This window comes from Leucoraja erinacea, chromosome 3 (assembly GCF_028641065.1).
Source record: "Leucoraja erinacea ecotype New England chromosome 3, Leri_hhj_1, whole genome shotgun sequence".
Taxonomy (NCBI): Eukaryota; Metazoa; Chordata; class Chondrichthyes; order Rajiformes; family Rajidae; genus Leucoraja; species Leucoraja erinaceus.
This window is the reverse complement of record NC_073379.1, coordinates 7995208-8022088: the sequence shown is the minus strand read 5'-3', so window position 1 is coordinate 8022088 and position 26881 is coordinate 7995208. Positions and strand designations below refer to the sequence as shown.

Genomic DNA, 26881 nt, shown 5'->3' with positions numbered 1-26881 from the left:
TCATAGAGTGATGGGAACAGGCCCTTCGGCCCAACATGATCAGTGTGGGCAAGTTGGGCCGAATGGCCTGCTTCTGCGCTGTGCCACTCTGTAACTGTGATTCCTTGTGGGAACCCTTTTCATATCTCCAGTTTTCTCCCCTTCTACTTTCGTAGAGTCATAGAGTGATACAGTGTGGAAACAGGCCCTTCGGCCCAACTTGCCCGCACTGGCCAACAATGTCCCAGCTACTCTAGCCCCACCTGCAGGCGTTTGGTCCATATCCCTCCAAACCTGTCCTATCCATGTACCTGTCTAACTGTTTCTTAAACGTTGCAATAGTCCCAGCCTCAACTGCCTCCTCCGACAGCTCGTTCCGTACATTCACCATCCTTTGTGTGGAAAAAGTAACCCCTCAGATTCCTGTTAAATCACCCTCCCCCCCCCTATCTTAAACTTGTGTCCTCTGGTTCTCAATTTATACAGACAAGGAAGCTGGCCCTTCAACCTAACTCATCCGTGCTGATCAAGGTGCCCCATCTAAGCTAATTTATGTGTATTGAGCCAATATCCCTTGTCACCCATTCCTACTCTCCAGAGATGCTGCCTGAGCTGCTGATTAAAGGGCATGTCCCACTATACGATTTAACCCAAGAGCTCTCCAGAGTTTAAAAAAAAAAATCACACTCGTGGTAAGTACGGAGAATGTACGTAGCGGGTACGTTGGAGCTCGGGACGTCTCTTAACGGCGCGTAACGTTAACGGGAAGGTACTCGGGAAACACGGTAAGCTCATGAAGTTTTCTCAGCGCTGTGAAAAATGTCCACGAGAGCCCCGAGTACCTACGGGCGGCTATTACCGTAATTCTCCGAGTTCGAATCAGGGGGAACTCGAGAGAACTCTTGAATTACCTCGTAGAGTGGGACAGGCCCTTTTACACCGGCATTTTGTGTCTACCTTTGGTGTCAACCAGCATCTGCAGTTCCTTCCTGCACACTCCCTCTAAACCTTTCCTTTCCTATACAAATGCAATGTTTAAGAACCATTTGGGCAGGTACATGGTTTAGAGGGATATGGACCAAACACAGGCAGGTGGGACAAGTGTAGCTGGGACATGTTGGCCGGTTGGGCAAGTTGGGCCGAAGGGTCGGTTTCCGCACTGTAAGACTCTATGACTCACTCCATTTACCTGTATAAATATATTTTAATTGCTGTTATTATACCTGCCTCGACCTCTTCATCTGGCAGCTTGTTCCATACACCCAGTGGAAGAAGTTTCCCTTCAGGTTCATATTAAATCTTTCCCCCCTTACTTTAACCTATGCCCCCCTGGTTCTTGATTCCCCTACTCAGGGCAAAATAGTCTGTGCATTCACCCTCTCTGTTCCCCTCATGATTTTATACACCTCTACAAAATCACCTGCCAGCCTCCTGCACTTCAAGGACCAAAGTCCCAGCCTGCCCAACCCCTCCCTGTAGCTCAAGCCCTCGAATCCTGGCAACATCCTCGTAAATCTTTGCACCCTTTCCAGTTGATCAATGTCACTATATTTCCAACAATAGACGAACAGCGAATCCAAAAATCAGAGGTGCAATGACACTTTGGAATGCTGGTGCAGGACTCCCAAAAAGTTCATCTGCAAGTCGAACCGGTAGCAAAGAAAGGCAAACACAATGCCAGCATTTATTTCACGAGGGCTTGTATACAAAAACAGGGATGTAATGCTGAGGCTCTATAAGGCGCTGGTGAGACCGCATTTGGAATATTGTGAGCCATTTTGGGCCTCATATCTGAGGAAGGATGTGCTGGCTCTGGAGAGGGTCCAGAGGAGGTTTACAAGAAAAATCCCAGCAATGAGTGGGTTAACATATGATGAGCGTTTGACGGCACTGGGCCTGCACTCGCTGGAGTTTAGAAGAATGAAGGGGGGGGGGGGCCTCATTGAAACGTACCGAATAGTGAAAGGCCTGGATAGAGTGGATGTGGAGAGGGTGGAAAGTCTAGGACTAGAGGTCGTAGCCTCAGAATTAAAGGACGTTCCTTTAGGAAGGAGATGAAGAGGAATTTCTTTAGTTAGAGGTGGTGAATCTGTGGAAAAGGTTGGAAATTGAAAACTAAACACAATTAAGTCCTGAACTACTGTCTACCTCATTGGTGACCCTCGGACTATCCTTGATCGGACTTTGCGGACTTTACCTTGCACTAAACGTTATTCCCACATCATGCTTCTTTCTATACACTGTAAATGGATCGATTGTAATCACGTACTGTCTTTCTGCTGACTGATTAGCACGCGACAAAAAGCTTTTCCCTGTACCTCGGGTGTACATGACAATAAACTAAACTGCAACTTCAAACCATCCGAATTGATGACGTTTGCAACATTTCCCTCTTGCTAACGACATTCTGAAAAGGCACAGCACATTGCAACAGAGAAAGCAGACAGGCTGTTCATCCAGCTCTTGAACTTGTACCAACCAATTCATGAGCCGAGAACTTACTGTGGGCAGAGTTAGCAGATGATCACCGTGTGTTCACAACACATTTCTCTGTCCGTTATTTTTACAGGGTGCGGGGGGGGGGGGGGGGGAGGGGGGTTGGTTAAGGGCCTGTCCCACTTACGCGATTTTTTTCAGCAACTTGCCGGCACCCGTCATAGTCGCGGCAGGTGGCTGAAAAATGTTGGAAAATCCAGCGGCGACCAGAAAAAGGTACGATTCTTTGGGCAACTACTTACGACCATAAGACTGCAATGGCCAGGTTCAGGAATAGCTACTTCCCCACAGCCATCAGGCTCGGACAAAACTCTGATCATTAATAACCTATTATCTGTTATTTGCACTTTATCAGTTTATTTATTCATGTGTGTATATGTTTATACAATGGTATATGGACACACTGATCTGTTTTGTGGTAAATGCCTACTATGTTCTATGTGCTGAAGCAAAGCAAGAATGTCATTGTCCTATCAGGGACACATGACAATAAACTCACTTGACACTTGGACTTGATAATTGTGTTCAGTTTTCAATTTCCAATCTTTTCCACAGATTCACCACCTCTAACTAAAGAAATTCCTCTTCACCTCCTTCCTAAAGCAACGTCCTTTAATTCTTAGGCTATGACCTCTAGTCCTAGACTCTCCCACTAGTGGAAACATCCTCTCCACATCCACTCTATCTAGGCCTTTCACTATTCTGTACGCTTCAGTGGTCGTGAGTAGTCGCCCAAAGAGCCGTACCTTTTTCTGGTCGCCGCTGGATTTTCGACATGTAGAAAATTTTCGCCGATCTGCTTGCGACTATGGCGGGTGCCGGCAAGTCGCCGAAAAAAATCGGATTAGTGGGACGGGCCCTTTATAGGCTTAAAATAAATCATTTCTCCGTTTAAAAATGGGGAAAAGAAATGTAAAAACAGCGTGTAAATTTTCATCTGCTATTAACACTGACAGTAACTTCTGGCCTCTAGCGTGAGCTTGAAGTCCTAAAAATAAATCTCTACCCCTCAGTCCAATTATGGAAACGTAAAAGTTCTCAGTTCCGCACCCCATACATATTGAGATAAATAACTTGTACAGCAGGTGGTAATACGGGTTTACATGTTACATCTGTAATAGTTTTACATAGCAGATTACATAGTAGTGACATTTCTGCACATACACAGCTACGTCAGCTTATCTTCCCTAGTTCATAAGTTATAGCAGCAGAATTGGGCCATTCGGCCCATCAAGTCTACTCCCCGATTCAATCCCATTCTCCTGCCTTCTCCCCATAACCCCCGACACCCGCACTAGTCAAGAATCTGTCAATCTCTGCCGTAGAAATATCCATTGACGAGGCCTCCACAGCCGTCTGGGGCAATGTATTCCACAGATTCACCCACCCCTCTGACCAAAGACATTCCGCCTCATCCCCTTTTGCGACTGAGTCTAAAGAAGAGCGCGTGGAGAAAGCCCACGCAGGTCACGGGGAGAAGGTACAAACTCCGTACAGACAGCACCCTGTAGTCAGGATGGAACCCGGGTCTTTGGCGCTGTGAGGCAGCGACTCTACCGCTGCACCCGTTTATCTGCCCTTGGCAGAGAGGTGATGAGTTGATGAGATTGTGTGGCTCTGTGTCTATGTCTGTATGCAATTCCTCCTTTAAATTGCAAAATGCAAAAATAATTTTCTTTGTTTCCTCAGTTCCTTCTTGAACATGGATTGACTAATCTGTCCTCGTATTCTTTACTCGCAAATTAATTTTCCAACAAATAACCTCAGGTACATTAATGCCAGTGAATTCTAAGAATTCATTATCTTGTTTTGTTTTTTTAATTTAGAGAAACAGTGTGGAAACAGGCCCTTCGGCCCACCGTGTCCGCACAGACCAGCGATCCCCGCAACACTACCACTGTCCTGCACTGGCGATATATTTTACATTTATACCAGGCCAATTAACCCACGAACCTGTACATCTTTGGAGCGTGGGGGGAAACCGAAGTTCTCGGAGAAAACCCACGCAGGTCAGAGGGTGAAAGTACAAACTCCGTACAGACAGCACCCGTGGTCAGGATCGAACCCGGGTCTCTGGCGCTGTGAGGCAGCAACTCTACCGCTGCGCCACCATGCTAGCCTTGTTATTTTACACTTATTACTATACTATACGTTTTCTCATGAGTTGCCATGCCTGCTAATGGGTTTTAAATTTAAGGTTTGGATCGAGTGGATATGGAGATGATGTTTCCACTAGTGGGAGAGTCTAACACCAGAGGGCACAGTCTCAGAATAAAAGGGGTGTACCTTTCGAAAGTAGTTGAGGAGGAATTTCTTTAGTCGGAGGGCGGTGAATCTGTGGGATTCATTGCCACAGAAGGTTGCGGACGCCGTCAATGGATATTTGTAAAGCAGAGATAGATAGATTCATGATTAGTACGGGTGTCAGTGGTTATGGGGAGAAGGCAGGAGAATGGGGCTGAGAAGGGGGAGATAGATCAGCCATGATTAAATGGCAGAGTGGACTTGATGGGCCAAATGGCCTAATTCTGCTCCTATAAATTATAAATTGTGAAACTAGCCAAGTAGTAAGAAAATGAGTTGTGCAGGGCTCGTGACTTCCTTGGCAAGCGTATGTCATTGCAATTGTTGGCAAACAATTTCTGGTTTATGTAGTTCTTGTCTTCCACAACCTCTAAAATGAATCCACATGTATATATGTTTGATCATCATAACCAGTCAAGTGATCTAAACATTAGAATGATCATGAAGCGTTATTCACCTGTGGTTCTGCCTCCAAATTAATCTTGAATGGATTTGCTTTGCCACCTTCACTCACTTGAGGAGACCAGAGCTTTGTTTCAGGTCTAGGATAAAGCACACATCATCACAGTAGAGTCATAGAGCCCTAAATCTTGTTTCATTTTTTTAATTTCGAGAAACAGTGTGGAAACAGGCCCCTCAGCCCAACATGCCCACACAGACCAACATGTCCCATCTACTCCAGTCCCACCTGCCTGCCTTTGGCCCATATCCTTGGTTTATACTCTCTAGAATTTAGGAGATTGAGAGGGGATCTTATAGAAACTTACAAAATTCTTAAGGGGTTGGACAGGCTAGATGCAGGAAGATTGTTCCCGATGTTGGGGAACTCCAGGACAAGGGGTCACAGCTTAAGGATAAGGGGGAAATCCTTTAAAACCGAGATGAGGAGAACTTTTTTCACACAGAGAGTGGTGAATCTCTGGAACTCTCTGCCACAGAGGGTAGTTGAGGCCAGTTCATTGGCTATATTTAAGAGGGAGTTAGATGTGGCCCTTGTGGCCAAGGGGATCAGAGGGTATGGAGAGAAGGCAGGTACGGGATACTGAGTTGGATGATCAGCCATGATCATATTAAATGGCGGTGCAGGCTCGAAGGGCCGAATGGCCTACTCCTGCACCTAATTTCTATGTTTCTATGTTTCTATCCCTCTAAACCTGCCCTATCCATGTACCGGTCTAAATAGACAATAGAAAAATACAATAGGTGCAGGAGGAGGCCATTCAGCCCTTCAAGCCAACACCGACAAATGTGATCATGGCTGATCGTCCCAAAACATGAAGTATAAAAATAAGTTGACCATTCAGCCTTGAACCCACCCCAGTATTTAATAAAATTATAGCTGTTGATCAGGGAGTGGAGGCCTGGAAAACAGAAGCTTCGGTTTAGTTTATTGTCACGGGTACAGTGAAAAGCTTTTGTTGCGTGCTAACCGCTCCGCAGAAAGACAATACATGATCATAGTGTCATGACATGTACAGATACATGATAAGGGAATAACGTTTAGTGCAAGATAAAGCCAGCAACGTCGCATCAAGGATAGTCCGAGGGTCACCAATGAGGTAGATGGTAGTTCAGCACTGCTTTCTGGTTATGGTAGGATGGTTCAGTTACCTGATCACAGCTGGGAAAAAACTGTGAAGAGCTGAGTTGATAGTCCAGTAGTGTCCAATTAAAGATAGTCCGATGGTCTTCAATGAGGAAGATAGTAGCTCAGGACTACTCTTGAGTTGTTGGTAGGATGGTTCAGTTGCCTGATAACAGCTGGGAAGAAACTGTCCCTGAATCTGGAGTTCATTTCATAAGTAATATGAGCAGAATTAGACCATTCGGCCCATCATGTCTATTCCGCCATTCAATCGTGGTTGATCTATCTCTCCCTTCTAACCCCATTCTCCTGCCTTCTCCCCATATCTGCCTGACACCCGTACTAATCAAGAATTAATCTATCTCTGCCTTAAAAATATCGTCGGATCAAGGATACTCCAAGGGTCACCAATGAGGTAGATAGTAGTTCAGCACTGCTGTCTGGTTGTGGTAGGATGGTTCAGTTGCATTGAAACATAGAAAATAGAAAATAGGTGCAGGAGGAGTCCATTCGGCCCTTCGAGCTTCGAGCTGCCTGTTAACAGCTGGGAAGAAACTGTCCCTGAATCTGGAGGTGTGCGTTTTCACGCTTCTGTACCTTTTGCCTGATGGGAGAGGGGAGAAGAGGGAGTGGCCAGGGTGTGACTGGTCCTTGATTATGCTGCTGGCCTTGCCGAGGCAGCGTGAGCTATAAATGGAGTCAATGGAAGGGAGGTTGGTTTGTGCGATGGTCTGGGCTGCGTCCACAATTCGCTGCAATTTCTTGCGGACTTGAATCTTGCTGGGGTTTCTAGATTAATCGGCTTTGGTAAAAAATAGCAAATTGTCCCTAGTGTGTGTGGGATAGTGCTAGTGTTTGGGGTCATCTCTGGTCAGTGCGGAATCAGTGGGCCGAAGGGCCTGTTTCCACACTGGATCTCTAAAGTCTAAATTCAAAGTACAGATACGGCATTGAAACAGGCCCTTTGGCCGACTGAGTCTACACTGATCATCCATCTCCTGTTCACACCAGTTCTATGTTATACCAGTTTCTCATTCACATCCTACACACTAGGGGCAATCTGTTGTTGTTCGTCCTTCGAAGGAGGCCATGTCTTCAGTGTTTTTGTGTGTGGGTCCGGAGGTGAGCGTTGAGACCGATCCGGGCCCGGAAGGCTCGCACACATACGGGACACAGTTGGGTGGTTGCCGCAGTTGAAGTTGAAGTGGCTCGGGCCTTGCGCGCGGCACGTTACATCTGAGCTTGTGCAGTGCGCTTGTTCTCAGCTGCACGCGCTCCTGTGGGGATCTTGCTTCACCCAGTTGGGCGGTACGGGCCCTGAAGTCATGACTTGTGCGTCGACTTGGATTAAAGTCAGGGAAGGAGAGTTGCACAAATCGCCAGCCTCACTCTCTCGTCCCGGCCTGTCTGGATCCAGTGGCAAGACGTAGTCAAGACGGCCGGCGATAGGTCAGGATGCAGCGGATGGCGAACCAGTGTTCCGCGTGAACATTGCGCTCCACGGCACTTTGCCAGGTCCACCTTCTTGCCTCGCCGGACCCCCGAATGGTGGTCTCCTCCGTCTGTTCCGCCGGATCCAGTCTACAGGGGGCCAATTAACCCACAAACCTGCACGCCTTTGGGATGTGGGAGGAAGCCGGAGTACCCGGAGGAAACACAGGCGGGAAAACGTGCAAACCCCACACAGACAGCAGTCAAGGTCAGGATAGAACCGGGATCTCTGGTGCTGTGAGGCAGCAACTCTACCGCTGTGACGCTGTGGGGGATGGTGCTACATTGGTGAAAGGCCCATCACTGCAGTATTTGGCAGGAGATGTGGAGAGTGGATGGGTAGCAGCTGTTGTAGAGTACGTCAGTATGTGGGAGCCCTTCCAAGGCCGACTGGTCAAAATTCACGAGCAACATGTTACTGTGGGTACAGTAAACTGGACTGGTCCAGGAACGCTGAGGGACCTGTACTAGAAGGGACAGAGCCGCCTGTACTTTTGAGAAGGCTCCGCTCCTTGGAGAATGGAGCGGCTGGGCTTGTATACTCTGGAGTTTAGAAGGATGAGAGGGGATTCTCATTGAAACATATCAGATTGTTAAAGGTTTGGACCCACTAGAGGCAGGAAACATGTTCCCGATGTTGGGGGAGTCCAGGGACCACAGTTTAAGGGGGAACCAGGGACCACAGTTTAAGAATAAGGAGTAAGCCATTTAGAACGGAGACGAGGAAACACTTTTTCTCACAGAGAGCGGTGAGTCTGTGGAATTCTCTGCCTCAGAGGGCGGTGGAGGCCAGTTCTCTGGATGCTTTCAAGAGAGTCCTAGATAGGTCTCTTAAAGATGGTGGAATCAGGGGATATGGGGAGAAGGCAGGATCTGATTGTGGATGATCAGTCATGATCGCATTGGATGGCAGTGCTGGCTCGGAGGGCCGAATATCATACCCATGCGCAAATAGGCCCCGACCTCGGGTGGACCATGACGAGGAGGAGGAGGACTGGACTTTTTGGTGCCTTCCCTCACAGTGGAAAGTGTTGATTCTGATGTTGAGGGGGGACGTTCATGTTGAATCCTACAGTGTACTGTGTCTTTTTTTTTCTTCTTTTTTATTTTATATGAATGTATGGTAATCAAATTTTTTTCCTCAGTAAAGCACTTTGGATTCAACTTGATTTGATTTAAAAGTGCTGTATAAATAAAAATGTACCTACTTACTTATTGTCTATTGTTTATTGTCTAATAAAGTATCATTGACTCATTGAGTATGTGGTATTGTCTGCTGCTGCACCAACCTGTCGATCTTGAGGCTCAGCATGTCGTATGCAGCCTTGATTCTGTTCTGTGCATCAACATGAGCCATGTTGTCTGTGCTCGCTCCATCGATGGCCAGAATAACATCGCCTGGGGAGAGATTAGCCAGTGAAGCTTTGCTTCCAGGTGTCACCTACGGATTCAAGGCAAACATCAGACACACATCAGTTTAGTTTAGTGTAGTTTAGTTTAGTTCAGAGATACACTATGGAAACAGGCCCTTCGGCCTACCCAGACGTGGGTCAAATGACCCGGGTTCGATCCTGACTACGGGTGCTATCTGCACGGGGTTGGTAGATTCTCCTTGTGACCACTTGGGTCTTCTCCAGTTTCCTTCCACATCTCAAAGATGTATAGGTTTGTATGTTAATTAGTTTTAGTGTAGTTTAGAGATACAGCGCGGAAACAGGCCCTTTTTGCCCACCGAGTCCGCACCAACCAGCGATCACCACACGTTAACACTATCCTACACACACTGGGGACAATTTACAGAAGCCAATTAACCTACAAACTCGCACGTCTTTGGAGTGTGGGAGGAAACCAAAGCTAGATAGGGCTCTTAAAGATAGCGGTCAGGTGATATGGGGAGAAGGCAGGAACGGGGTACTGATTGGGGATGATCAGCCATGATCACATTGAATGGCGGTGCTGGCTCGAAGGGCCGAATGGCCTACTCCTGCACCTATTGTCTATTGTCTATTATCTCGGAGAAAACCCACACAGTCACGGGGAGAGCGTACAAACTCCTACAGACAGCGCCCGTAGTCGGGATCGAACCTGCGTCCCTGGCGCTGAATGCGCTGTAAGGCAGCAACTCCACCGCCATGCCACCATGCTGCCCTCGTTTAGCTGTGGTAACATTGTAAATTGTCCCTAAAATGTAGGTTAGAGCCATTGTACGGCATGATTGCTCGTCGGCGCGGACTCACGCCCTTCAGCCCACTGAGTTCACACTGATCAACCAATGCCCCATACGTTAGTTCTATCCGACACACGCAAGGACCAATTTACAGAAGCCAATTAACCTACAAACCTGCATGTCTTTGGAATGTCGGAGGAAAACGGAGCATCCGGAGAAAACCCACATGGTCACGGGGAGAACGTACAAACTCCGTACGGACAGCACCCGTAGACAGGATCGAACCCGGGTCTCTGGCGCTGTAAGGCCGCAACTCTACCGCTGGGCCACCGTGCCGCCCCTTGTTGTAATTGGAGGCCATTCACCCCATTGAGCCTACGTTGGTTGTTGAGAGGAGCTGCATCACCCCCCCCCCCCCCCCCCCATGTGTACCCATTCTTCAGCTGTCATCCCCTTTCTAACCTTGGATACAATTCCAATTCAAAGGTTACTTTCCACTCTGCCTTCAGCTCCCTTTCAAGTTACGAATGGAAACTGGAAATACAGTGTTATATGGTCATAGAGTGATACAACCTGGAAAAAGGCCCTTCAACCCAACTATGCCCACACCGGCCAACGTGTCCCATCAACACTAGTCCCACTTGCCTGCGTTTGGTCCATATCCCTCCAAACCTGTCCTATCTATGTACCTGTCTACCTGTTTCTTAAACGTTGGGATAGTCCCAGCCTCAAGTACCTCCTCTGGCAGCTTGTTCCATACACCCACCACCCTTTGTGTGAAAATGTTACCCCCTCGGATTACTATCCTTCGGGTGACGCCAGTAATGACTGCCTCGCCAACAGTTTGTCGGTCCCTTCCTTCGTTGTTTTTTTAGTATGTGTTAAATATATGTTTTTTGTGTTCTTTAGCTTGCTTTATGTGGGTAGGGCAGGGCAGTTGGGGGGGGGGGGGGGTTGGTGAAAACTTTTTCTAATCTCTAATCTCGACGGACATGCGATTTGTTTCCGTTTCGCATCTCCATCCGCACCGCGGCCTAACATCGAGGAGTTGGCGGCCTTTGCTGGAGGCCGACTTTGAGAGCTCCTCCACTGCGGGTGCCTGTGGGCTTAACATGGTGGAGCCCGCATTCCCTTTGCCAGGGATCGACCTCTGAGCTCTACCGCGGGTCCCTGCGGAAGTTAACATTGTAGACCCCACGGTCTCTGGTCAGAGACCGACTTTGGGAAGCCGCAGGAACTTCGACCGCCCCGACGCGGGAGCTTCGACCGTCCCGAAACGGGACATCGATCGCCCCAACTGCGGATAGTTCTAATGCCCCGACCATGGGAGAATAAAGAGGAAGACTAGACTTGATTGCGTTCCATCATAGTGAGGAATGTGGGGAATCCACTGTGGTGGATGTTTATGTTAACTTTTCAGATTCAATTTTAATTGTCATTGTCAGTGTACAGTACAGACACAACGAAATGCATTAGACAACGAAATGCATTTTATGTAGTTGTGTCTCTTGTTGCTTTTGGGGTATGGCTGTATAGTAATTTGCATATCACTGTACCTTAATTGGTATACGTGACAATAAAAGATCTTTGAAACCTTTGAAACTATTAAATATTTCCCCCTTCACCTTGAACCTGCGTCCTCTGGTCCTCGATTCCCCTACTCTGGGCAAGAGACTGTGTATCTACCCTCTCCTGATTTTATACACCTCTATACGATCACCCCTCATCCTCCTGCGCTCAAAGGAATAGAGTCCCAGCCTGCTCAACCTCTCCCTATAGCTCACACCCTCTAGTCCTGGCAACTTCCTCGTAAATCTCCTCTGCACCCGTTCCATATATTTAACTATTTTATTTTACATATCTCACAAAACAATGCCTGCTGCCAAATGGAAAATTGCATCAGGAAAAATGATTCCATTATATTAGACTTCACTTAAAATAATTCAATTTGCTTAAAATTAATTGTGCAGCGAACTGTGGGAAATAACGTCCAGCAGAACAACATCTCATTCAGAGAACGTTGACATTTAATTTAAATTGGAAACAGTTTGGAACCCCATTACATTGATTCAGGCCATCTGTTTTGGCTTTTATATGGTGCAGTTAATCAGAGTCACACAGCACAGAAACAGGCCGTCAATAGACAACAGACAATAGTTGCAGGAGTAGGCCTTTCAGCCCTTCGAGCCAACACCGCCAATCACTGTGATCATCCACAATCAGTACCCCGTTCCTGCCTTCTCCCCATATCCCCTGACTCCGCTATCTTTAAGAGCTCTATCTAACTCTCTCTTGAAAGCATCCAGAGAACTGGCCTCCACTGCCTTCTGAGGCAGAGAAAACCACAGATTCACAACTCTCTGGGTGAAATTTTTTCCCCTCATCTACGTCTAAAGGGCCTACCCATTATTCTTAAACAGTCTGTGGAATTCCCTCTCATCCTTCTAAATTCCAGTGTATACAAGTCCAGTCGCTCCATTCTTTCAACATATGACAGTCCCGCCATCCCGGGAATTAACCTCGTGAACCTACGCTGCACTCCCTCAATAGCAAGAATGTCCTTCCTCAAATTTGGAGACCAAAACTGCACACAGGTGTGGTCACACAAGGGCCTCTTTGCGCCTGTACTCAACTCCTCTTGTTATGAAGGCCAACATGTCATTCGCTTTCTTCACTGCCTGCCTGTACCTGCATGCTTACTTTCATTGACTGATGAACAAGGACACCCAGATCCCATTGTACTCCCCCTTTTCCCAACTTGGTACCATTCAGATAATAATCTGCCTTCCTGTTCTTGCCACCAAAGTGGATAACCTCACATTTATCCACATTAACTCATCCGTTCCATTCGAGATGCCCCATCCAAACTGGTTCCATTTACCTGCATTTGATCCATATCTCTCTGAATCTTTCTTGTCCATGTACCTGTCAGAGTGTCTTTTAAATGTTCAACTACTGCCTCATGCTGCCTCGATTAGTCACAGTATAGTAAAACGCCGTGGAAACAAGCCATTTGGCCCGACTTGCCCACGCCGACCAACATCTCCCATCTACACTAGTCCCACCTGCTTGCATTTGGCCCAAATCACTCTAAACTGATGCTATCCATGTAACTGTCTAAATGTTGCTAAGGTTTTGTGATAGTAACTCTCTCAACCACCTCCTCTGGCAGCTCGTTCCATATACCCACCACCCTTTGTGAGCAAACATTTCCCCCCTAACCTTAAACTGCGTACAGTTTTGGTGTCCAAATCTGAGGAAGGACATTATTGCCATAGAGGGAGTGCAGAGAAGGTTCACCAGACTGATTCCTGGGATGTCAGGACTGTCTTATGAAGAAAGACTGGATAGACTTGGTTTACTCTCTCTAGAATTTAGGAGATTGAGAGGGGATCTTATAGAAACTTACAACATTCTTAAGGGGTTGGACAGGCTAGATGCAGGAAGATTGTTCCCGATGTTTGGGAAGTCCAGGACAAGGGGTCACAGCTTAAGGATAAGGGGGAAATCCTTTAAAACCGAGATGAGAAGAACTTTTTTCACACAGAGAGTGGTGAATCTCTGGAACTCTCTGCCACAGAGGGTAGTCGAGGCCAGTTCATTGGCTATATTTAAGAGGGAGTTAGATGTGGCCCTTGTGGCTAAGGGGATCAGAGGGTATGGAGAGAAGGGAGGTACGGGATACTGAGTTGGGTGATCAGCCATGATCATATTGAGTGGCGGTGCAGGCTCGAAGGGCCGAATGGCCTCCTCCTGCACCTAATTTCTATGTTTCTAAACCTATGTTGTCTGGTTCCCTATTCCCCTACTCTGGGCAAGAGACTCTGCACGTCTACACAATCTATTCCTATCATGATTTTGTACACCTCTATAAGATCACACCCTCATCCACCTGCGCTCCAAGGATTGAATCCCAGCCTACGTAACCTCTCCCTATAGCTCACACCCTCTAGTCCTGGAAACTTATTCTGACTTGCCTCATTCCTGTGTTTAGAATTATTTGTATTTCCTAACATACGATACAATCAAACTTTATTTATCCCAGGAGGGAAATTGATCTGCCAACAGTCATAAAAACACAAAATACATGAAACAGTTTTTACGAGGATGTTGCCAGGACTAGAGGGTGTGAGCTCTAGGGAGAGGTTGAGTAGGCTGTGTCTCTATTCCATGGAGTGTAGGAGGATGAGGGGTGATCTTATCGAGGTGTACAAAATCATGAGAGGAATAGATTGGGTAGATGCACAGAGTCTTTTACCCAGAGTAGGGAAATCGAGGACTAGAGGACATAGGTTCAAAGTGAAGGGGAAAATAATCTGAGGGGTAACTTTTTCACACAGAGGGTGGTGGGTGTATGGAACAAGCTGCCAGAGGAGGTAGTTGAGGCTGGGACTATCCCATTGTTTAAGACACAGTTGGGCAGGTACATGGATAGGGCAGGTTTGGAGGACTATGGACCAAGCGCAGGCAGGTGGGACTAGTGTAGCTGGGACATTGTTGGCCGGTGTGGGCGAGTTGGGCCGAAGGGCCTGTTTCCACACTGTATCACTCGAACTTGAAATTAAAGTGACTTGTCACGTATAACATGTGCACATTTATACTAAAGAAACCTCAGAAATATGCACTAAAATATGTCCATTGTTTAGAGAACGGAGTGTGGATCGGATATTAGGATTCATGGATTGATTTCAAGGAATTTGGATTTGAAGCCTTCTTTGGTTGACGGATGAGAGTCAGTCAGAAGAAGGGTCCCGACCCGAAACCTTACCTACACCTTTTCTCCAGAGATGCTGCCTGACCCGCTGACTTGCACCCACTAACATTAAAAGTCTTCTCACCCACTACACCACCTACAGGTCCCTCAGATCGGCCGACTTGGGGTTGCTGAATATCCCGCGGTCTAGGCATAAGCTCAGGGGCGACCGCGCCTTTGCGGTTGCATCTCCTAGACTGTGGAACAGCATCCGTCTCCCCATCAGAACTGCCCCCTCCATCGTCTCCTTTAAGTCTAGACTAAAACCTTATCTGTTCTCCCAAGCCTTTCCTGATGTCCTCTGAGCGAGGGCTATATGTATATATGTATGTAGCTTGCTTGTTTATACTATTCTTATAACAAATGTAAAGCACTTTGGTCAACGAGAGTTGTTTTTTAAATGTGCTATATAAATAAATGTGACTTGACTTGACTTGACTTGAGTTTCTCCAGCACTCTGTGAAACGTCACCTATCCATGTTCTCCAGAGATGCTGCCTGACCCGCTGAGTTACTCCAGCACTCTGTGAAACGACATCTATCCAGGTTCTCCAGAGATGCTGCCTGACCAGCTGAGTTACTCCAGCCCTCTGTGAAACATCACCTATCTATGTTCTCCACAGATGCTGCCTGACCCGCTGAGTTACTCCAGCCCTCTGTGAAACGTCACCTATCCATGTTCTCTACAGATGCTGCCTGACCCGCTGAGTTACTCCAGCACTCTGTGTTCGTCATTGAGAATATCAATGTGGGCTTTAGGTTTACTTAATCTACACAAAACAGGCTGGTGGACTATTGACACAGTTCCGAATAAGGTTGTGTCGAAAGGCTATACACGGTAGAATGACACACAGTGCTGGAATAACTCGGTGGGTCAGGCAGCATCTCTGGAGAAAAAGGACTGGTGATGTTTCGGGTCATGACCCTTCTTCAGAATGAAAATAGAGGGGAGGGAGCTGGAGTTAAGAAAAGGCCAGAACAAAGCCGGGTTGGCAACAGATAAGAGTCACAGAGTGATACAGCGTGGAAACAGGCCCTTCGGCTCAACCTGCCCACACCGACCAACATGTCCTAGCTGCATTAGCCCCACCTGCCAGCATTTGGCCCGTATCCCTCTAAACCTGTCCTATCCATGTACCTGTCTGATTGCTTCTTAATAGAGTCATAGAGCCCACAATGGCCCATTGTTGGCTGGGGAAGAGGTTATAACAAAGGGATACGAGGATGCGATCAGTGCAACTATCAGGACGCCTAGGGTGGGAGAGGGAATGAGGAAGGGAGTGCAAGGGTTGCTTAAAATTAGAGAAACCAATATTCATACTGCTGGGTTGTAAGCTGCTCAAGCGAAATTCCAAAGAAGTTTAATATTGCACAGGAAAAAGTGCGACAAGACTAGCAACATGCTTGCTTGTCTGACAGAGATGCAGGAAAAACCTTGAAAGAAATGCTGTTTTTTCTGTGGCGATCAGCTTTGGTTGGTTTTCTGCAGCAAGAACTGGCTTCATCTTCCTGGCTTCTTATCATGACAGATAATCCCCAGTCCCTCCAGAAATGCATACACAGTCTCAGCCGTATACTTCGCTGGTGATTCATCCCCCAGGCCTCTCTGGCTAATACAACAAATTCCACCAGAATTTTAGTTTTGACTCAATTCCTAATTTAAAGTGTGTTCTGCTATTTAAATACTTCACCAATTGTTTACAACGTCATTGCACTCTGAGACAGCACGGTGGCGCAGCGGTAGAGTTGCTGCCTCACAGCGCCAGAGACCCGAGTTCGATCCTGACGACGGGTGCCGTCTGTATAGAGTTTGTACGTTCTCCCCGTGACCGCGTGGGTTTTCTCCGGTGCTCCGGTTTCCTCCCACACTCCAAAGTCGAACAGGTTTGTAGGCTAATTTACTTCAGTGAGAATTGTAATTTGGCTGTCGGATAGTGCCAGTGTATGGGGGGGGGTTGCTGGTCGGCATGGACTCGGTGGGCCGAAGGGCCTGTTTCTGCGCTGTATCTCTAAACTCAACTAAACTAAACCTGAAAACTGCAATTGGATCAATTTGAAATTAGTTGTCCAAAATTAAAACTTTACTTTAAGTAAACAATAGGCAATAGGTGCAGGAGTAGGCCATTCGGCCCTTCTAGCCAGCACTGCCATTCACTGTGATCATGGCTGATCATCCCCAATCAGTACCCCGTTCCTGCCTTCTCCCCAAATCCCTTAACACCTCTATCTTTACGAGCCCTATTCAGGTTCCTATTCCTCGAGTATAGTTTAGTTTAGTTTAGTTTAGTTTAGTTTAGTTTAGTTTAGAGATACAGTATGGAAACAGGCACCTCGGCCCACCGAGTTCGTGCCGACCTGCGATCCCTGTACATAAATACTGTCCTACACACACTAGGGACAATTTACATTTATACCAAGCCAATTAACCTACAAATCTTTACCTCTTTGGAGTGTGGGAGGAAACCGAAGATCTGAGAAAAAACCCACACAGGTCACGGGGAGAATGTACAAACTCCATACAGCCAGCACCTGTAGTCAGGATGGAACCCGGGTCTCTGGCGCTGTGAGGCTGCGCCACCCTGCCGGTCCTTAATTTACACAACATAGTGGAGGTAGTGATGCTCATCTGGGCAAGAGACTGCGTTCACCCAATGTCTTCCTCTCATGATATTGTGCACCTCTATAAGATCACCCCTCATCCTCCTGAGCTCCAAGGAATAGAGTCCCAGCCTACTCAACCTCTCCCTATAGCTCAGGCCCTCGAGTCCTGGCAACATCCTCGTAAATCTGTTCTGCGCCCCTTTCCAGCTTGATAACATCTTCCCTGTAGCATGGGCTTCACCAACGTCTTATACAACTGCAACGTGACCTCCCAACTTCTATACTCAATACTTTGGCTGATGAAGGCCAATGTACCCATTTACATTCTCTTAGCTAGAGTTAGCAAATTCCAAAAACAAAATCTTTTGCTCTGGCTTGAGTTTGGGGGAAAAGGACATTCTTACTCCTCTGAAACTAATCTTGTTTTCTTTCTTCAGTTCAGTTCAATTCAGTTTCAGTTCAGTGTGTTGTCACGTGTTCCGAGGTACAGTGAAAAGCTTTTGTTGCGTGCTATCCAGTCAGCGGAAAGACAATACACGACTACAATCGCGCCATTTGCAGTGTACATGATACGGGAATAAGATTCAGTGCATGGTATAACCAGTAAAGTCCGATCAAGGATAGTCCGAGGGTCACGAAAGAGAGGTAGATAACAGTTTAGGACTGCTCCCTGGTTGCGGTAGGATCGTTCAGTTACCTGATGACATAGAAAATAGGTGGACGAGTAGGCCATTCGGCCCTTCGAGCCAGCACTGCCATTCAATATGATCATGGCTGATCATCCACAATCATAACAGTGACATTTGTGAAAAATAACAATGACATTTGTTATTTCTTTAAAACTTGAAGTTGGTCATTGGGCACATGGAATGTTTGCTTATTCATTCCAGGCAAACTTTAAGTCAACACAGAACCTTGTATCATTGCTCCAATCTTCATGAAGTTTACTATGGAGTTGTCTGGCTTGCAGTTGGCTTGATGCTTAGAATACTTTGCATTCTTCCGTAGGCCTTTTCAACTTCCCTTCCACCCTTAACAACAGGATCTGCGCTCTTTGAGAAGATTAATGACTTGAAATGACAATAAAATGTGGATCTAAAGGTATATTCACTCATGAAAGTTTTAACAAGCGTCTATCTAATGTCAGCCAGATGATGGATTAGCCATGAGCTTGTTCCTTTTTTATTTTTTATCCCTTTAGTTTAGAGATACAGCGCGGAAGCAGTCCCTTCGGCCCACCGAGTCCGTGCCGATTAGCTATCCCCACACATTAACACCATCCTACACACACTAGGGATAATTTACACTTATCCCATCAATTAACCAACGAACCAGTAGGTCTTTGGAGCGTGGGAGGAAACCGAAGATCTCGGAGAAAACCCACGCAGGTCACGGGGAGAACGTACAAACTCCGTACGGACAGAACCCGTAGTCGGGATCAAACCCAGGTCTCTGGCGCTGCAAGTGCTGTAAGTCAGCCACCGTGGTACCCAAACCCCTTCTTGGATTTGTGTGTGCATCAATGACCATGGAGGAGGAAGTTAAGAGTCAACCATGTTGGCAGGTATAGACAATATACAACAGGTGCAGGAGTAGGCCATTCGGCCCTTCGAGCCAGCACAGCCATTCAATGTGATCCCCAATCAGTACCCCGTTCCTGACTTCCTTCCCTGACTCCGCTATCTTTAAAAGCTCTATCTAACTCTCTCTTGAAAGCATTTTGAGTTGAGTTTTGCCGTTGCATTTTGAGTTGCGTTTTGAGTTCAGTTTATTGTCATGTGTACCGAGTTACAGTAAAAAGCTTTTGTTGCGTGCTAACCAGTCAGAGGAAAGACAATACATGGATAGAAAATTGGTTGGCAGAGAGGAAACAAAGAGTAGGGATTAACGGGTCCCTTTCAGAATGGCAGGCATTGACTAGTGGGGTACCTCAAGGCTCGATGCTGGGACCGCAGCTATTTACAATATACATCAATGATTTGGATGAAGGGATTCAAAGTAACATTAGCAAATCTGCAGATGACATAAAGCTGGGTGGCAGTGTGAACTGTGAGGAGGATGCTATGAGAATGCTATGAACCCCTCTCATCCTCCTAAACTCCAGAGAATACAAGGCCATCCGCTCCATTCTCTCAGCATATGACAGTCCCGCCATCCAGGAATTAACCTTGTAAACCTATGCTGCACTCCCTCAATAGCAAGAATGTCCTTCCTCAAATTAGGGGACCAAAACCAAAGATACTAGAGGATCCTTTGACCAGAACTGCACACAATACTCCAGGTGTGGTCTCACTAGGGCCCCATACAACCGCAGAAGGACCTCTTTGCTCCTATACTTAACTCCTCTTGTTATGAAGGCCAACATGCCATTCGCTTTCTTCGCTGCTTGCTGAAACATTAGCTGGGTATACTTGGAATCGAGAGCAGAGCACTGAAACCTTTCACACTGCAGCTTAGTCATGCCAATGGCATGAGAAGCTTTGTTGCAAAGTGAGTTTCATCGTTTAGTTCTTGTGTAAACATTGAATTTTGGAACTGTTATTTCCCAAAAGAGGAATTGTGCCAACTAGCTAGCAGACTTAAAACGACTCCATTCCTTCAAATTGTTCCAATCCATTGGAAGTGTTTAATAGGGGTGATCTTATAGAAGTAAAAAATCATGAGAGGAATAGATTAGGGTGGTCACGGTGGCGCAGCGGTAGAGTTGCTGCCTCACGGCGAATGCAGCGATCCTGACTACGGGTCCCCGGTTCGATCCTGACTACGGTTGCTGTCTGTACAGGGTTTGTACGTTCTTCCCCGTGACCTGCGTGGGTTTTCTCCGAGATCTTTAAGTTGAAGGGGAAAATATTTAACAGGAATCTGAGGGGTAACCACATGGATATTAGTCCGGATGCACTAGACTGCCCTTTCATAGAAACATAGAAACATAGAAATTAGGTGCAGGAGTAGGCCATTCGGCCCTTCGAGCCTGCACCGCCATTCAATATGATCATGGCTGATCATCCAACTCAGTATCCCGTACCTGCCTTCTCTCCATACCCCCTGATCCCCTTAGCCACAAGGGCCACATCTAACTCCCTCTTAAATATAGCCAATGAACTGGCCTCAACTACCCTCTGTGGCAGAGAGTTCCAGAGATTCACCACTCTCTGTGTGAAAAAAGGTTCTTCTCATCTCGGTTTTAAAGGATTTCCCCCTTATCCTTAAGCTGTGACCCCTTGTCCTGGACTTCCCCAACATCGGGAACAATCTTCCTGCATCTAGCCTGTCCAACCCCTTAAGAATTTTGTAAGTTTCTATAAGATCCCCTCTCAATCTCCTAAATTCTAGAGAGTATAAACCAAGTCTATCCAGTCTTTCTTCATAAGACAGTCCTGACATCCCAGGAATCAGTCTGGTGAACCTTCTCTGCACTCCCTCTATGGCAATAATGTCCATCCTCAGATTTGGAGACCAAAACTGTACGCAATACTCCAGGTGTGGTCTCACCAAGACCCTGTACAACAGATTTCCCCGAGGACAAGTGTTTCTGTGACAGATGCAAGGAATCCCTATGGTTTTCCATATCAGCTTTTCCCAATTCACTGATGCACATTCAGTTTGCGAAGTGCACCTGGTTTCACGTTTACGTTTACAACATAGTCTACTCCAACAGGCCAAATGATTTCCATAAAGCAGTAAGGTCAGAGTGTGATTAGTTTAGTTTAGATATACAGTGCTAAACCAAGCCCTTCAGTCCACCAAGTCTGTGCCGACCAGCGATTCCCGCACATTAACACTATCCTACACACACTAGGGATCATTTGAAATTTTGCCAAGCCAATTAACCTACAAACTTGTATGGCTTTGGAACTTTTATTAGTTTAGTTTAGTTTAGAGATACAGCGGAGAAACAGGCCCTTCGGTTCACCGAGTCCGCGCCGACCAGCGATACCCACACATTAACACTATCTTATACCCACAAGGGACAATTTTACATTTATACCAAGCCAATTAACCTACAAACCTGTACGTCTTTGGAGTGTGGGAGGAAACCAGAGATCTCGGAGAAAACCCACAAGGTCACGGGGAGAACGTACAAACTCCGTACAGACAGCGCCCGTAGTCGGGATCGAACACGGGTCTCCGGCGCTGCATTCGCTGTAAGGCAGCAACTCTACCGCTGCGCCACCGTGAATGCCCCATGTGGGAGGAAACTGGAGAACCTGGAGAAAACCTACACAGATCACGGGAAGAACGTACAAACTCCGTACAGACCTGAGTCTCTGGCGCCGTAAGGCAGCAACTCTTCCGCTGTGCCACCGTGCCGCCCCATTTGGGACATCACTGAGAGATATGCACACACCAAGTGTGAAACTACAGTTTTACTGAGCCAATTTTATTTGTGCTCAGGAAGAAAGCCAATTGGCAGAATTTGATTAATGACACTGTTATGACCAGCAACATGACTGCTGTTTTTCATTATAATTTTACAAACAGGCTAAGTATTGTACTTTAGTAAAGTTTCTATAAATTGTGCATTCCACATTTGCCAACAAATAAGAAAATGGTTCACCAAACTTTCTGGCCATATCGTCTTTTAGTTTAGAGCTACAAACAGGCCCTTTGGCCCACCGAGTCCACTCCAACCAACAAACCCTGTTCACTCCTTTTAGGGTAAGCCATTTAGAACGGAGACGAGGAAACACTTTTTCTCACAGAGAGCTGTGATACTGTGGAATTCTCTGCCGGTGGAGGGTGGTGGAGGCAGATTCTCTGGATGCTTTCAAGAGAGCTACATAGAGCTCTTAAAGATAGCGGAGTCAGGGGATCTGGGGAGAAGGCAGGAACGGGTTACTGATTGGGGACGATCAGCCATGATCACAGTGATTGGCGGTGCTGGCTCGAAGGGCCGAATGGCCTACTCCTGCACCTATTGTCTATTGTCTATTGTCTAACACTATCATTCACACTGGAGAAACCGGGATCTCCGGTTTCCTTGCATACTCCAAAGACATTCAGGTCTGTAGGTTGATTGAGTCATAGAGTGATACAGTGTGGAAACAGGACCTTCGGCCCAATGTCCACACCGGCCAACATGTCCCAGCTACACTAGTTACCCCTCAGATTATTTTTAAATCTTTTCCCCATCACCCTAACTAAACCTATGTCCTCAGGTTCTCTATTCACCTACTCTGGGCAAGAGACTCTGTACATCTACCCGATCTATTCCTCTCATGATCGTATTCACCTCTATATGATCACCCCTCATCCTCCTGCACTCCAAGGAATAGAATCCCAGCCTACTCAACCTCTCCCTACAGCTCACACCCTCTAGTCCTGGCTACATACCTGTAAATCATCTCTGTATCTATTCCAGCTTGACAACATCTTCCCTATAACATGGTGCCCAGAAATGAACACAATACTCTAAATGTGGCCTCACCAATATCTTATACAACTGCAACATGACCTCCCAACTTCTATGCTCAATACTCTGGCTGATGAAGGCCAATATGCCAAAAGCCTTTTTGACCACCTTATCTACCTGCGACTCGACCTTCAAGGAACCATGCACCTGGACTCCTAGATCCCTCTGCTCTACAACACGACCCAGAGGCCTACCATTCACTGTGTAGGTCCTGCCCTTGTTAGACTTCCCAAAATGTGACATCTCATATTCCTCAGCCCACCTGGTCTATCGATCCAGATCCTGCTGCAATCTTTCACAACCATCTTCACTATCTGCAAAAACCACCCACTTTTGTATCATCTGCAAACTTGCTAATCATGCCATGTACGTTCTCATCCAAATCATTGATGTAGATGACAAACAATAATGGGCCCAGCACCGAACCCTGAGGCACACCACTAGTCACAGGCCTCCAAAAACTCAATCAGATTTGTGAGACACAACCTTGTCCGTCCATATGCTTGGCTTGGTATAAATTGTAAATTGTCCCTGGTGTGTGTAGGACAATGTTAGCGTGTGGGGATCACTGGTCGGCACGGACTCAACAGGGCTGAAGGGCCTGTTTCTGCCCTGTATCTCTAAACTAAACTAAACTACAACCAAAAACAAGGCCGGAGGGAGGAGTCAATAAAGTGAAGTAATTTAAATAGAAATTGGCTTGGTATAAATGTAAATTGCCCCTGGTGTGTGTGGGATAGTATTAGTGTGTGGGATCGCTGGTTGGCGTGGACTCGGTGGGCAGAAGGGCCTGTTTCTATGCTGTATCTCTAAATTAAACCAAGCTAAAAAAAATCAGAACTTGTATATAAAATCACTGCATCGATAGAAGTGACTTCCAAGACTACTGGAGTAATTCACCCTGCGAAGAAATTGGCTTATTGCTTTTCATAGTCAGACAGCTTGAAGCATAACACTGAGATCAATGTACTCTGCAGTTACCATTGCGATGGGCAGCACTTATTATGGTCTTGTCAATGTGGAACTGCCCAATGAGTCCGTTACTAAAAGGTCACACTCTGACAGCCTGATGATCCAAGGCTAAGACAAATGACAACAAGTCACGGGGAGAACGTACAAACTCCGTACAGACAGCACCGGTGGCCAGGATCGAACCCGGGTCTCCAGCGTTACATTTGCTGTAAGGCAGCAACTCTACTGCTGCGCCACCGGGCAGTCTCTTCTACGCCTTTCAGATGTTTGCATTCTGTCGATTCACATTTTGTTACCAAGATGTTTTGTTTGGTCTAGTTTAGACATGCAGCATAGAACCAGGCCATTCGGCCCACCGAGTCCATGCCGACCAACGATGCATCAGTTCTATGCCATCCCAGCTTTGCATCCTACACAGTAGAGGCAATTTACTAGAGGCCAATCATTTACAGTGTGGGAGGAAGCCTGAGCACCCAGAGAAAGCCCACGTGGTCACAGGGAGAACATACAAACTCCATACAGACAGCGAGCGTAGTCAGGATGGAATCCGGGTCTCTGGCGTTGTGAAGCAGCAACTCTACCGCTGCGCCACCGTGCCGCCCCAAATGTTTCTATGATACCCTGACAATCAAAATACTCTTTGCAGTTTGCAGTATAGATCTCATACATTGTTCTTTCATTGGAATTTGGTTTAGTTTATTTAATTTAGAGATACAGCGTGGAAACAGGCGCTTCGGCCCACTGAGTCCGTTTTCACCGACCAGCGATCCCCGCACACTAACACTATCCGACACACACTGGGGAACATTTTATAATTTTTACCAAAGCCAATTAACCTACAAACCTGTACGCCTTTAGAGTGTGGGTTGAAACCGGAGCACCCGGGAAAACCCATGCGGTCACAAGGAGAACGTGCAAACTCCGTACAGACAGCACCCATAGATCGAACCCGGGTCTCCGAGGCTGTAAGGCAGCAACTCTGCCGCTGCGCCACCGTGTCGCCCCAAATTTTTCTATGATACTCAAACAAACAGAATAGGATTTACAATTTCCAGTACTGGTGTCATCCATTGCACTTCAGAATCAGAATCAGAATCAGAATCACACTTTATTCGCCAAGTATGTTTTGCAACATACGAGGAATTTCGTTGGCCCGGTCAGCCATACAATTTAAAGCCACAGATCACTCAAAAACACATTTTAACATGAACATCCACCACAGTGACTCCTACACGTTCCTCACTGTGATGGAAGGCGAAATAATGTTCAAGTCCTTCCTTTTGTTCTTCCTCGGTCGTGGGCCTCGAGCCCCCGTTGACGGGACGATCTTGACTCGCGTAGCCGGCGGCGTTCAGTCCCTCTGCATAGAGGCGATCCGCTTCCGCATTGGGGGGGATGTCAGCTCCCCCGCGCCGGGCTCACGACAGTCCGAGGAGGCCTCCAGCTCCAGCGATGGTAGGCCGCAGAGCCTGGAGAATGTGATCCAAAAATTGATCACATCCCCGGGAACGTAACAACCTGAAAAAAAGTTTCCTCCATCCCCTCCCCCCTCCCCCACATAAAACATACCGAAGAACATTAATACAAACTTTTAAAACGCACTAAAAAATAACAAAAAGAAAGAAAAATCGTACAGACTGCCGGCAGGGCTGCCATCTCCCCGCCTCCCCTGATGGTAAACAATCTTCCATATCATTGTAACAATTAGTTCACAAGTTCTAGGAGCAGAATAAGGCCATTCGGCCCATCGAGTCTACTCCGCCATTCAATCATGGCTGGTCTATCTCTCCCTCCTAACACCATTCTGCTGCCATCTCCCCGTAACCCCTGACACCCGTCCTGTTTGTGACACTGTTTGGGGATTGACCTTATTACAACCGACGTTGGTTAATTGACTAGGCTGTCTGTAAATAAATTTCCCTGACCGAGCATCATCAGGGATATTTCGCGGGTGAGGTAAGTGAAAGGAAAACACAAGTCCAAACAGCTGACGGGCGCTTGCTTCCCCACTGAGTTCAAAGAACACCATACTTCACAGGCCAGAGCCATGAGAGAAAGGTCAGTCAGTTTGAATGATTTCAGTGGGGGAAGGAGGCAGTGAGAGGGACAAACTGAACTGAGTGACTAGATGCCATTACACCTAGAAGTGTCCTCTACCAAAGTTCACCAGCGTCGGTCCCAAATCATTTTTTCCACGCAGCGCAATCTCGAGACTTTCTCATGCAAACAAAAAATTGGACAGTCATTTTAACATATTTATTGCAAGCCGACAGGACTATTGCAGTCAATTCTAGCTGAGGGAATGCATGAGCGAAGGTGTAAAACATGTTGGTATTTTCAGAGACCTTTCCAGCAGCAAAGATCAGTTGACGCATTACAAGCATGAGTGCACTTCTGAAGTATTTCATTTGCGGCAAAGCATTTGAGAACGTCCTGAGATTGGTAAACGCCCCGTATAAACGCGCGTCATACAGCGTGGAAACAGGTCCTTCGGCCCAACTTGCCCACACCGCCCAACATGTCCCATCTCCTGATTAAATGTTATTGATTATGTGCCTCATTGTCACCTCCCCTCAGCTAACAATGATCTGGGCTACATTTTCTGAGAACTTCATCCCCTTTGATCTCCCGTTTCACGCCTTACCCTTCCATATCTCAATGTCTATTTAAGAATATCTCTATTTAAGAATAAGGGGTAAGTCATTTAGAACGGGGAGGACAAAACCCTTTTTCTCACAGAGCGTTGTGTCTGTGGAATTCTCTGCCTCAGAGGCTGGTTCTCTGGATACTTTCAAGAGAGAGCCAGATAGGGCTCTTAAAGATAGCGGAGTCAGGGGATATGGGGAGAAGGCAGGAACGGGGTACTGATTGTGGATGATCAGCCTTGATCACATTGAATGGCAGTGCTGGCTCGAAGGGCCGAATGGCCTACTCCTGCACCTGTTGTCTATTGTCTCTCTCTCTCTCTCCTGACTCTCAGTCTGAAGAAGGATCTCGACCCGAAACATCACCCATTCCTTTATTCCAAAGGTGCTCCGGTTTCCTCCCACACTCTATAGACGTACAGGTTTGTAGGCTAACTGGCTGGGTAAAGTTGTAAATTGTCCCTCGTGTGTGTCGG

The 26881-nt window shown here is 46.9% G+C and overlaps 1 protein-coding gene across 1 annotated transcript in view; it reads right to left on the bottom strand.

Moving 5' to 3' along the window:
- LOC129695225 (PDZ and LIM domain protein 3-like) overlaps positions 1–26881 on the bottom strand; it is a 55435-nt gene that overhangs the window by 16037 nt on the left and 12517 nt on the right. The window contains exons 2-3 of the mRNA XM_055632004.1: positions 9145–9296; positions 5237–5321 (exon numbers count right to left, since the gene is read on the bottom strand). Coding sequence (XP_055487979.1) covers positions 5237–5321; positions 9145–9296 — 237 coding nt within the window. The remainder of the gene's footprint in view (positions 1–5236; positions 5322–9144; positions 9297–26881) is intronic.